The 11,555-nt window shown below is 47.1% G+C and overlaps 1 protein-coding gene across 2 annotated transcripts in view; it reads right to left on the bottom strand.

Annotated features, from left to right (window-relative positions):
- Nucleotides 1-264: 264 nt before the first annotated feature.
- nelfb (negative elongation factor complex member B) overlaps nt 265-11,555 on the bottom strand; it is an 18,807-nt gene continuing 7,516 nt past the window's right edge. For both annotated transcript variants that reach the window (XM_015974532.3, XM_054736736.2), the window contains 5 exons: nt 7,774-7,916; nt 7,583-7,689; nt 6,934-7,075; nt 6,727-6,835; nt 265-688 (listed from right to left, as the gene is read on the bottom strand). In XM_015974532.3, the coding sequence (XP_015830018.1) occupies nt 536-688; nt 6,727-6,835; nt 6,934-7,075; nt 7,583-7,689; nt 7,774-7,916 (654 nt within the window). In that variant the 3' untranslated portion in view covers nt 265-535. The remainder of the gene's footprint in view (nt 689-6,726; nt 6,836-6,933; nt 7,076-7,582; nt 7,690-7,773; nt 7,917-11,555) is intronic.

Below are 11,555 nucleotides of genomic sequence, written 5' to 3'. Positions count from 1 at the left end.
AGACTATCCTGAACGCTCCCATGGAGCCTCTACAGTAAACTGTTAGAGGATCTTACCAGAACTGAAGAGGTCCTCGATGTGCGCTGCCTCCACCTCACCTTGCCTACTTACGGAGACGTCAGAGAGTTTCCCAAACACTTCTAAAACCACTCTTCCTTTGCTTTTGTGGCTAAAGGTTTCTCGTCAAATGACTACACAGAAAAGGAAAAGCAATGCCGCTCAGGGTGAGTGGCAGCGTTGGGACTAAATGTAAGAAACACCATGGAGTTTGTAAATAGCTTTATTTACAAGGTTCTTGCTACATAGACAGTTCAAATATTACACACAAAAACAGATGGATGTATGAAAATACTTTAGATCTGAACAAAAGTGCAAGAGCACACATTCTAAAAAAGGAGGATTTTCAGAGAAAATCTCTGGGTCACAGCGTCAGAGCTGGAAGACGAACCTCTAAAGAAATTACACAAGCACAAGGAAATCAGCAGACACGTGTGAGTCGTCCGCTCTGAAAGGCAGCGGGAGAGACTGTCAGGTCTCAGACGGGTGTGGTGGGTGTGGAGGTGGGAACAGAGACCGGGTGCAGCCCTAGATCCAGAGATGGAGCCTCGTCTGAGGGGGGTGGGGTCTTCTTCTGAGCCTCCAGCTTTTCTGTCAGCTGACTGTACAACTCCTTGAGCGGCTCGCTGCACTGTGGTCCAACAGAAAGGTTCAGCATGTCAGACTAGCAACCATGATAACAAATATGCAGGCAGAGAGCATACCAGAATGTCCTGTCATAAAAAATTCAAAAAATATCAAACATGACGGAGGTTAGTAACGCATCACCATCACTGACCGATTTAAACCTCTCATTTACTCATTTTCGCAATAAATCAGAAGTGAACAAATGCCTTGTGAGTTGATCTCTGTGGGAAGCAGCACTGGCGCTCCTGCTTTAGGGGCAGGATTATGAGTTGATCGAATCAATGTTGCAAAGATCTCTCCTCTGATTGACTAGCAGCAACACAACTTTTCCAGTGCTCTGGTTCTGCAGACCCGCGACTGTATGACTAAACTAACGAGCTGCACTAGAGTGGCCTCTTGTGGAAACTGCAAGGTACTGTACCATTAAACCACCTTTGCCTGGACTACTCTGTCAGTGAAAGGTGCAGGGCTTTGGAATATGCTTCCCTTCAATCTGAAATCTGTCACCAGTTTGTACTTTTTTAAAAAGCAAACCAAATCCTGGCTGTCCCAGCAGTAGCACACACACTTCATAGATGTAACAATTATTTGTTTTTTTACTTTCTTATAATTTTTCTGTCTAAAACTGACTATTTTTACTTTTTTTGTGATTTTATTGTACACATTTGTTTTCCTTCTTCTCTTTAATTTATGATTGTAAAAGTCCATCTAGGGACAAATGCTGCAAATTAGCTATAGCTAAAAGCTTTTCGCTACAAACACGGGGCTGCGGTTTTACTGTTTGTCTACATACTTGTATCGGTCCCTATTGAAATAAATGAAACAAAACTAAATTAAAATGTTCAAACTGCTTTATTCAATCCAGGGCCATTTTTTCTGTACCTGCTAGCTGACAAAAGCTGGTCTGCTACTGACCGGCAGAACCAGAACTCTCTGCTCTGCTAACAACCTGCTACTAAACACACGCCTCAAAAACAAAAGAAGTCATTCATTTTTCCACAGCTCAGCACTATTTTCATAACGATGCTCAGTGTTTACGTTAGCATCAATGTTAGCGTAGAGCAGCTAGCGCTATGTCCATAATGATGCCCTGTATTTATGTTAGCATTACTGTTAGCATAGAGCAGCTAGCACTATGTCCATAATGATGCCCAGTGTTTACGTTAGCATTAATGTTAGCATAGAGCAGCTAGCACTATGTCCATAATGATACCCTGTGTTAACGTTAGCATTACTGTTAGCATAGAGCAGCCAGCACTACGTCTATAACGATGCCCTGTGTTTACGTTAGCATTGCTGTTAGCATAGAGCAGCTAGCACTAGGTCTATAACGATGCACTGGGTTTATATTAGCATTAACAATGCACTGGGTTTATGTTAGCATTATTGTTAGCATAGAGCAGCTAGGACTCTTTCTATAATGATGCACTGTGTTTACATTAGCATTACTATTAGCATAGAACAGGTAGCCTTATGTGCGTAACGATGCCCACTGAAGAAGAAAGAAGAAAGTATCATTTCTATAGCACCTCTCAAGATAAAAATCACGAGGCGCTTCACAAAAACAAAAAATGTAAAATATAAAAAATAATTTAGAAAATGGTTAAAAATATATTTAAAATGAGCAAAAAACAGACAATTGTTATTAAAAAATGTTAAGAAAGAGAGAGAGTGAATAGGAAAGAGGGAAATCAGTGGATCCTGAGGAAGGTGGAATCGGTGGGGAGAGCAGAATAAAGTGCCTAAACCACGCTCAGGACAATCCAGACTCTTCTCATGCATCGTTCCACAAATGTGGAATGACCTACCAAGCAAGAACAGCGGCTTCCTTTTCAATTTTCAATAAATTCCTGAAGACCCTGCTCTTCTGAGAGCATCTTCTAAATTAGCACCCTCCCTGCACCCGTCCCCCCTCTCTACTGTCCACTCCTTGTTCCCTCCTCTCCATGTCTGATGTCAAGTTTGTTGTTATTGTTGTTGTTGTTAGCCTCAAGGGCAACATGCCGATTATCACTTGTAAGTCACTTTGGACAAAAGCGTCTGCTAAATACATAAACATAAACATTAGCATAGAGCAGCTAGCACTATGTCCATAACGATGCACTGGGTTTATGTTAGCATTACTATTAGCATAGAGCGGTTAGCACTATGTCTATAACGATGCCCTGTGTTTATGTTAGCATTACTATTAGCATAGAGCAGGGATTCCCAAAGCGGGGTGTGCGAGCTGCCGCTAGGTGGTGCGCGGGGTGAAAAGTGTAATGGCTGCGGAGCTCAGAGAAGTCTGTCAAAAGTCACCATTAGAGTAGCCAAAAACTCATTTGTGGGTGGGCCAAAGAAAAAGTAAGTGGGCCCAATAAATGTAATTGAAAACAAGTATACTGTGTGTGTGTGTGTGTGTGTGTGTGTGTGTGTGTGTGTGTGTGTGTGTGTGTGTGTGTGTGTGTGTGTCCGTCCTCCGCATGTGCCCTAGCTTCATAATAATGCGCCGAGCTTCAGCACTCTGGCCTGCGCACGCCGATATGTTCCGTATTTGATCATTTTTAACGGTGTTGGAGGAATCTGAAGGTGGTGAGTCATTCTGGCAGATTGTAATTAACACCTGTCTCATGCAGGTGTTCTGACGTTGTAAACCTCACACACAGAACATTGTGGATGTAACTAAATAAATCAATAAATGATTCCCATCTGAGCATTTTCGCATTATTATATTATTATAGTAGCACCAGGCGCGTTGCAAGCTTTTCAAAAGTGTGGGGGATGTTGTCTGTGCCTAAAATAATTTGATGTTATTCATCTTGTTAGTTTAATTTCCATAACAGCGGAGCAGGTGCGAATTTTAGAAGCGTCACGCATGTTTCCGTTTTAAACATGTTTAAACTGTTCAGAATACAAATCCAGGCTCTGTCTCGTTAGATTGGTGTAACTAAAGTTTGTACTGAATGAAACTTTACATTAAACCATGTTGAAAAGAAAAGGATCCAATTAAATCATTTCCCCCTCATTTACAGTCAGTACAGCGCAGGCTGTCGTAGCTCTGGGGTTAATCAAGTTTAGTTGTTTCTCTTTGCAACAATCTTCACAAGAAGGTAAAACAGTTAAATGGCAGGTTACAGATATTTATATTAGACTGTTTATTTTGACGGATAAACTCAAGGATGTTGGTTGTTTTACCCCGACGCACACTGATGCGCATGGATGAGCTGACATTTTAATCGTTACGCACATCGCTGAGGTAACTAAATCAATCAAGAAATGATTCCCATCAGAGCATCAGAGCTTTATACTGGACACTGTGTTCAGCGCGGCTCGGAGCGCACACGGTGGACAGTGAGCTGAAGATCTGTAGAGGGGTTCGCAGCGCAGAACCACGCCGACGCGGTAAGATTTCCTCCCACTGAAGCGGTCTGGAAAGCCGGTCTCTCTGAGGGATGTGTCACTTGGAAAAATGTTCTTTTTATGAAATTATGAAACTTTGGCTGAACAGCGCTTGTTCCCGTCTCTAATATGGAGACGCATGACGCATCCAGTCTGAGGCAGAATAGCCTCTTCAGCTCAGAAAGCACCTGTAGAGACATTTGATCACGCACAAAGTTTATGTGGAGCAGAAGCGGTCGGGCCACGGCAGGTGAAACGTTCCTAGCCTACATGAAGTGAAACAGTTTAATTGTAACATTAATATGTTACTGGACACGCTGGTCTGGTTGCTTAGACCAGTGTTTGATGTGGAAAACACACACACACACACACACACACACACACACACACACACACACACACACACACACACAGAGATTCAATAAGCGCACACGCTGCGCAAACTCCGGCGCGCCGTCAGACTGAAGGCAGAAATGAGCGCTGCCTCCTCTGTGATAAAAACTTTTAAGAGGTTTTATAACATTTTTCATTCCAGGTCAAATTAAGATATTAGCTTCTATTTTAGGATGACGTATTAAAGTCGGGTCCGCTCCAGCCAGTGACTCCTCATGAACCTGACTACAACTCATGTTACTGCAGCATTTGTTGTTCCAGTCCGCGTGGCAGCGGATCGCAGATTCAGACACACCATAAAACAGCAATAAGTCGGTCTGAGGCTAAAGTGAACCTCATGGCTATATCTTTTCCCTTTTCCCCCTATAGACATTTGATTACGCACAAGTAGGTGATCAGCTCAGGTTTACGCAGAGCAGAAGGAAGGAGAGACATTCCTACTTAAAAAAAAACCGTTAAATAGCATTGTTTATGGGCTACCTGGGCACTCTAAATATTTATTTAAAATGAAATCAAAGGAAATTGTAATGGTATTGAATGTTTATTAATTACAATTTAAAAAATGACAGTGATGGGGAAAAAGGTTGATCATATATATATATATATATATATATATATAGAGCCATGCCCTGATGTGGGGGCTGGGGGGTGCGCGGCTAAATAAGTTTGGGAACCACTGACATAGAGAAGCTAGCACTCCATAACGATGCTCTGGGTTTATGTTAGCATTACTATTAGCATAGAGCAGGCAGCACTATGTATTTTTCCAGATTATTTCAACACATTATTGTAGCAATAAAAAGGTAAAATATGCAAATCAGAATCAGAAAAGGTTTATTGCCATTGTCAGTGAACAAGCAGTTCACAAACTAGGAACTTGCTTCGGTACTAATGTGCTACATATAACATGACTAATAAATTTCAAAAATAGAATAAGTAGAATAAAATATAATAAAACTAACATAAAACATTCAGCTATAAAAATGGCTGGTAATGGTTACATGGCCGATAACGTGACGTTATGTCGAGTACAGAAGACCAGCATGGTTGTGTGTTCATAAGCTGTTCACAAGTCTAATGGCAGATGGAAAGAAGCTGTTCTTATGGCGGGAGGTTCTGGTCTGGATGGACCGTAACCTCCTGCCTGAGGGAAGCGGCTCGAAAAGTCTGTGTCCCGGGTGAGAAGGGTCAGCTGCTATCCGACCTGCACGCCCCCCGAGTTCTGGAGACGTACAGGTCCTGGAGAGATGGAAGGCTGCAGCCAATCACCTTCTCAGCAGAGCGCACAATGCGCTGCAGTCTGTGTTTGTCCCTCACCGTGGCTCCAGCGTACCACACAGCGATGGAGGAGGTGAGGATGGACTCAATGATGGCCGTGTAAAACTGCACCATCATCTGGGCCGGCAGCTTGGCCTTTTTCAACTGCAGCAGAAAGTACATCCTCTGCTGGGGCTTTCTGATCAGGGAGCTGATGGATGGCTCCCACTAAGGTCATGTGTGATGGTGGTTCCGAGGAAGCGGAAGGAGTCCACAGTGGTGACGGGGGTGTCCGTCAGGACGGGGGGAGAGATGGGGCTGTGACTTTCCTGAAGTCCACAATCATCTCCACTGTCTTCTGAGCATTGAGCTCCAGGTTGTTGCTGCTGCACCAGTACACCAGCCGTTCCACCTCCCTCCTGTAGGCGGACTCATCACCGTCAGAGATGAGCCCGATGAGGGTGGTGTCGTCCGCAAACTTGATCAGTTTAACGGAGTCATGGCTCGAGGTGCAGAGTTTACTACAATACCCACTACTAAAAGGCTACAACATAAATACTTTCTGGTAAGAACTGACCACCTGTGTGCTACAGCCTTACTTATTTAAAACACACAACACTCAGCATTTAGTGTAAAACTGAAATGTGTGTATGTTAACATAAATTGTTGTTGCCAATTTCATCAATTTCTTTTTCTATGTTTGGTTCATTATTAACCTGGTGGGTATTTCCAAGGCAAATGTGATCACAGCATCCATCTTCAGGAGGATTTTATCTTCTTGTAAATGACCGTTTCTCTCTTGTCAACACATCACAGCACCCCGGCTCTTTTTCAGCAACATTAATTAACCCCCAAATGGCTAAAAGTGGACCTTTTCTGCTTCTTCAGCTGTCATTTATGCAAAACCAAAAGCTCTTCAGAATGCCACCTCGGAATCTGGGTCACCTGGATCAACCGCAGGAAGAAACTAGACAGGAAACTTCAGCTGATTCGGCAGAAAAAGCCCACACCAACCTGCTTTGGAGGTTCCAGAGTTTTCATCAGCGTCTCCAAACACGAGGGCAGAACTTTATGGTGAAGATGCAGCAGCATGCGGAGGATGTGTCTGTGGACATTTTCTTTACTGGAACACATTTAGAACAGTCAGCTCACCATCTGACCAAGGACGCCCTCCGGCTTCTCCTTGGTGGTGTGTGTGTAACACAACGCTAATAAACCCACCTGGAGAAGGACGTGAGAAGGAAACCATCAAAGACGACAGAACAAAACTCTTCAGATCCAAACTCATCCGAGAGCAGGGTCAGATGTCCGGTCAGAAGGTGCAGGAAGATGTCCCCAAAAGCCATGTCATTGTAGGTGTCCACTGCAGGACAACAGCACAAAGACATCAGAGAGGAAACCTGCTGGCCCATGTCCTCCTGCACGGGCATCATTCTACCTGATCTGCTGGGAGGTCCATCAACAATAAAACAGACACATTTTAATCCAATATCAGACCTAGTGAGGTGGAAAGAACCATGTCTCTACTGGTGAGATCTCCACTGAAAAGTCTCCCAACTAGGACCAGTACCAGTACCAGTACTGTGGCGGTACCTGGTTTTCTGTACTGGTGCCTTTATTTTAAAGTCTGTATCTGTGTAAACAAGTCCAAAGGGTCAAACGTTTCCTCCGAATCCAGGTGACTAATTCACAGATGAACCCATTTCGAAGGGTTGCTATCATTAATCCTAAATGGGAGATGCAGTTCATAGGCTCACGCTGACGAGCACAAGTCTGAGACAGTCGGTTTATGGAAACATGAGACCTGGTTCGGGACACAGATGGAGGTAGAAAGACCCGTTTCTGCTTCTGTAACCAGAGCAGCGCTCACCCAGAGCTGGCAGCAACCGCTGCAAGGCATTCTTGTTCCGCAGTTTGGCGATGTGGAGAACATAGTAGAGTCCCATTTCACAGGCCACTCTGTTGTCCTGCAGGTACCTGATGGGACAAGCATGCCTCCTGATTTAAGACAGAACCTGAGAGAGATGCCGGGTGCTTTACAGGTCAGCAGTTATGTCACACCTGCTGAACACGTCTGGGACGGCGGCGGGGTACGACAGAGACGTCTTCTCCTCACTGGGGAGCTTCTGCTCTACAATGAAGGTGTGATCATCTACAACCACGGTCATCATCGCAGGCAGGAAGCGGGTCACCACCTCCAGATCCTGAGGAAAGAACAAAAAGCAACACCTGCTATCAGACCTCCTGAGACCTGACCTCCCACTCGTGTGCGGTAGAGAGAAGAGACTCAGGAACCGCTCAACACAACGACTCCTTCAGCCTGGGAAAGACACAAAAGTTGTCTTTTTATTTGATTTGATTTGTTTCAAGCAAGTTATGTAATAAGCTGTTGAAAATGCCAAGCCAGCTGTGTGCGCAGTCAGCTGTCACACACACATATATGTCTACATACATACACACCTACTGTCATGTCCCTGAGCAGAGGTGAGTTCCATCATCTCCTCTCACCAGAACCTGAGTTCATTCTCCGCAGGTGGGGAGCAGAGGGAACCACAGCTGCAGACGATTCCCTAATCAGGAACGCGGGTTTAAAAGGAGGACGGAGACACTTCATTTCGCCGGATGATTGTACCAGTTCAGGTAGCACCAGCCACTCGACTTTGAACCTTGAAACTTGTTAAACTCGTGTTTTGGATTATTGACCTTGGATCGTCGTTTCGGATTTGGATTTGGATATTCCCTTACACCTGTTTGTCTCGCTCAGGATCACCTCATCATCATCTCACCCTCGCTGTCTTCACTTCTGGATTATTCAACACGTCTCGTCCTCCTCCGACGTTCCTGCTCGGATTTCCCTCTGCTGCCTCACTCCTACGATATCTCTCACCCTCTGCTCAGCGTCCCTCCCGGCTTCCCTTCCTCTCAGAATTCTACCCGACACCTCAAAGACTCGAGCCGTCTTGGCTCCTCAGCACAGGACTTCCCTGTTGCAGTTCTTAGTTACCGTTTATAATAAAGACATTTTACTTTACTATTCTGGACTTGTGTGATGATTCTGCATGTCTTGGGTTAGGCACTTACCTCGAGCCATGACAGAATCATCCGGCCACCTAGCTAACCCAGCGGAATCAGCACTCGCGGATCTTGCTACCCGGATGTCCCAACAGGAGCAGACACTCCCCGTCCTCATGGAGCAGATCACCATCTCCAACCAACGTTACCAACGTTTAGAGACCGTACTGCAGCAGCTCCAGGAAACAACTGCAGCGGTTCCTGGGCTTAGCAAACTTTTACAGACGGTTTATCCGCAATTATAGCCAGACCGCAGCCCCTTTGACAGCCCTAACCTCTGTTGTCAAGCCCTTTTCTTGGTCTCCAGAAGCAGAAGCCGCATTTCGGACACTTAAGAAGAAGTTCACGGAGGCTTCCGTCCTCTCCAGACCAGACCCCAAGCGGCAATTCACCGTGGAGGTGGACGCCTCGGACACCGGGGTTGGGGCAGTGCTCTCTCAGGTATCGTCGGAGGACCACAAACTCCATCCGTGTGCCTTCTACTCTCGGCGCTTAACACCCACTGAGAGCAGGTATGATGTTGGGGACAGGGAGTTACTGGCTGTAAAACTGGCTTTAGAAGAGTGGAGACATTGGCTGGAGGGGGCTGAACTACCTTTCATCATTTGGACTGATCATAAGAACCTGAGGCAAAAAGACTGAATCCTCGACAGTACAGGTGGTCTTTGTTCTTCTCCCGTTTTAATTTTGTTCTATCCTATAGACCGGGGTCTAAGAACGTGAAGCCTGACGCTCTGTCTTGACAGTACGCTGCTGAGGATGAGACGGCTCCTTGCACCATTCTGCCTTCCTCCTGCATTGTCGCAGGAGTAACCTGGCCCATAAGAGACCAGGTCCTGGAGGCCCTTAAGACAGATCCCGGCCCAGGTAACGGACCCTCTAACAAACTGTTTGTTCCCCAAGGATTACGGGGAAAAGTTATCCACTGGGCTCACACCGGGAGATTTTCCATCCACCCCGGAGTGGGACGCACAGTGGCTCTGATCAGGCGATCTTTCTGGTGGTCCTCCCTCTACAGAGACGTGAAGGAGTATGTGTCGGCCTGCCACGTCTGTGCCCAGCAAAAGGGCTCTAACCAGCCTCCTGCAGGTCTGCTCTGTCCTCTACCAGTACCGTCCCGTCCTTGGTCCCATATCGCCTTGGACTTTGTTTGTGGGTTGCCACCTTCGCATGGTTTTACTGTTATTTTAACTGTGGTAGACAGGTTCTCCAAAGCCTGTCATCTGGTGCCGTTAAAGGCCCTCCCTACCTCTGCCGTTACGGCCCAGTTATTAATAAAACATGTTTTTCGTCTGCACGGAATCCCAACAGAGATCCTCTCTGACCGTGGTCCCCAGTTCGCGTCCCGCGTCTGGAAGGAGTTTGCCACTGCCTTGGGTGCCCAGGTGGCCCTGACATCGGGGTTTCATCCGCAGACCAATGGACAATGCGAGCGGATGAACCAGGAACTGGGCGCCATGCTTCGCTGCGTCTGTGCCACCAGCCCGTCCACCTGGAGCGAGCATTTGGCTTGGGTCGAGTATGCCCATAACAGCCATGTCTCCTCCGCCACAGGTCAGTCTCCTTTCGAGTCCTCCCTCGGGTATCAGCCCTCTCTGTTCCCCCTTCAGGCAGATACCACCCTCACCACTCCTCAGTTCCTTCGTCGGGCCCGTCGCACCTGGGTCGCCACGAGATCGGCCCTTCAATGGACCGCGGAGAGGAACCAGCGACTGGCTGACCGACACTGCCGCCCAGCTCCCACTTACTCTCCCGGTCAAAGGGTCTGGGATGTCCCGCTGAAGGCTACCTCTAGGAAGTTCTCTCCAAGGTTCCTTGGTCCCTTCAGAGTGTTGGCGGTTCCTAGCCCGACGACCGTGCGTTTGGAGCTTCCTTCGTCGCTCCGGATCCATCCTGTGTTCCACGTTTCCATGGTGAAGCCCGTCGTTTCCAGCCCTCTGTGCCCGGCCCCGGCTCCGCCTCCTCCTGCTCAGCTCTACAGAGGGGGACTGGTGTACAAGGTTCGGCGCATCCTCGACTCCCGCCCCCGTGGTCGGGGTCTGCAATATCTCGTGGACTGGGAGGGATACGGCCCGGAGGAACGTTCCTGGATTCGCCGGTCCTACATCGAGGATCCCTCTCTCATCTCCGACTTTGAGGCCTCCAGATCCCGTGCTGGGACGCCAGGGGGCGTCCGTTGAGGGGGGGGGCACTGTCATGTCCCTGAGCAGAGGTGAGTTCCATCATCTCCTCTCACCAGAACCTGAGTTCATTCTCCGCAGGTGGGGAGCAGAGGGAACCACAGCTGCAGACGATTCCCTAATCAGGAACGCGGGTTTAAAAGGAGGACGGAGACACTTCATTTCGCCGGATGATTGTACCAGTTCAGGTAGCACCAGCCACTCGACTTTGAACCTTGAAACTTGTTAAACTCGTGTTTTGGATTATTGACCTTGGATCGTCGTTTCGGATTTGGATTTGGATATTCCCTTACACCTGTTTGTCTCGCTCAGGATCACCTCATCATCATCTCACCCTCGCTGTCTTCACTTCTGGATTATTCAACACGTCTCGTCCTCCTCCGACGTTCCTGCTCGGATTTCCCTCTGCTGCCTCACTCCTACGACATCTCTCACCCTCTGCTCAGCGTCCCTCCCGGCTTCCCTTCCTCTCAGAATTCTACCCGACACCTCAAAGACTCGAGCCGTCTTGGCTCCTCAGCACAGGACTTCCCTGTTGCAGTTCTTAGTTACCGTTTATAATAAAGACATTTTACTTTACTATTTTGGATT

This window comes from Nothobranchius furzeri, chromosome 17 (genome assembly GCF_043380555.1).
Source record: "Nothobranchius furzeri strain GRZ-AD chromosome 17, NfurGRZ-RIMD1, whole genome shotgun sequence".
NCBI lineage: Eukaryota > Metazoa > Chordata > Actinopteri > Cyprinodontiformes > Nothobranchiidae > Nothobranchius > Nothobranchius furzeri.
Note: the sequence above shows the minus strand (reverse complement) of the source record. Positions and strands in the feature narration are given on the sequence as shown.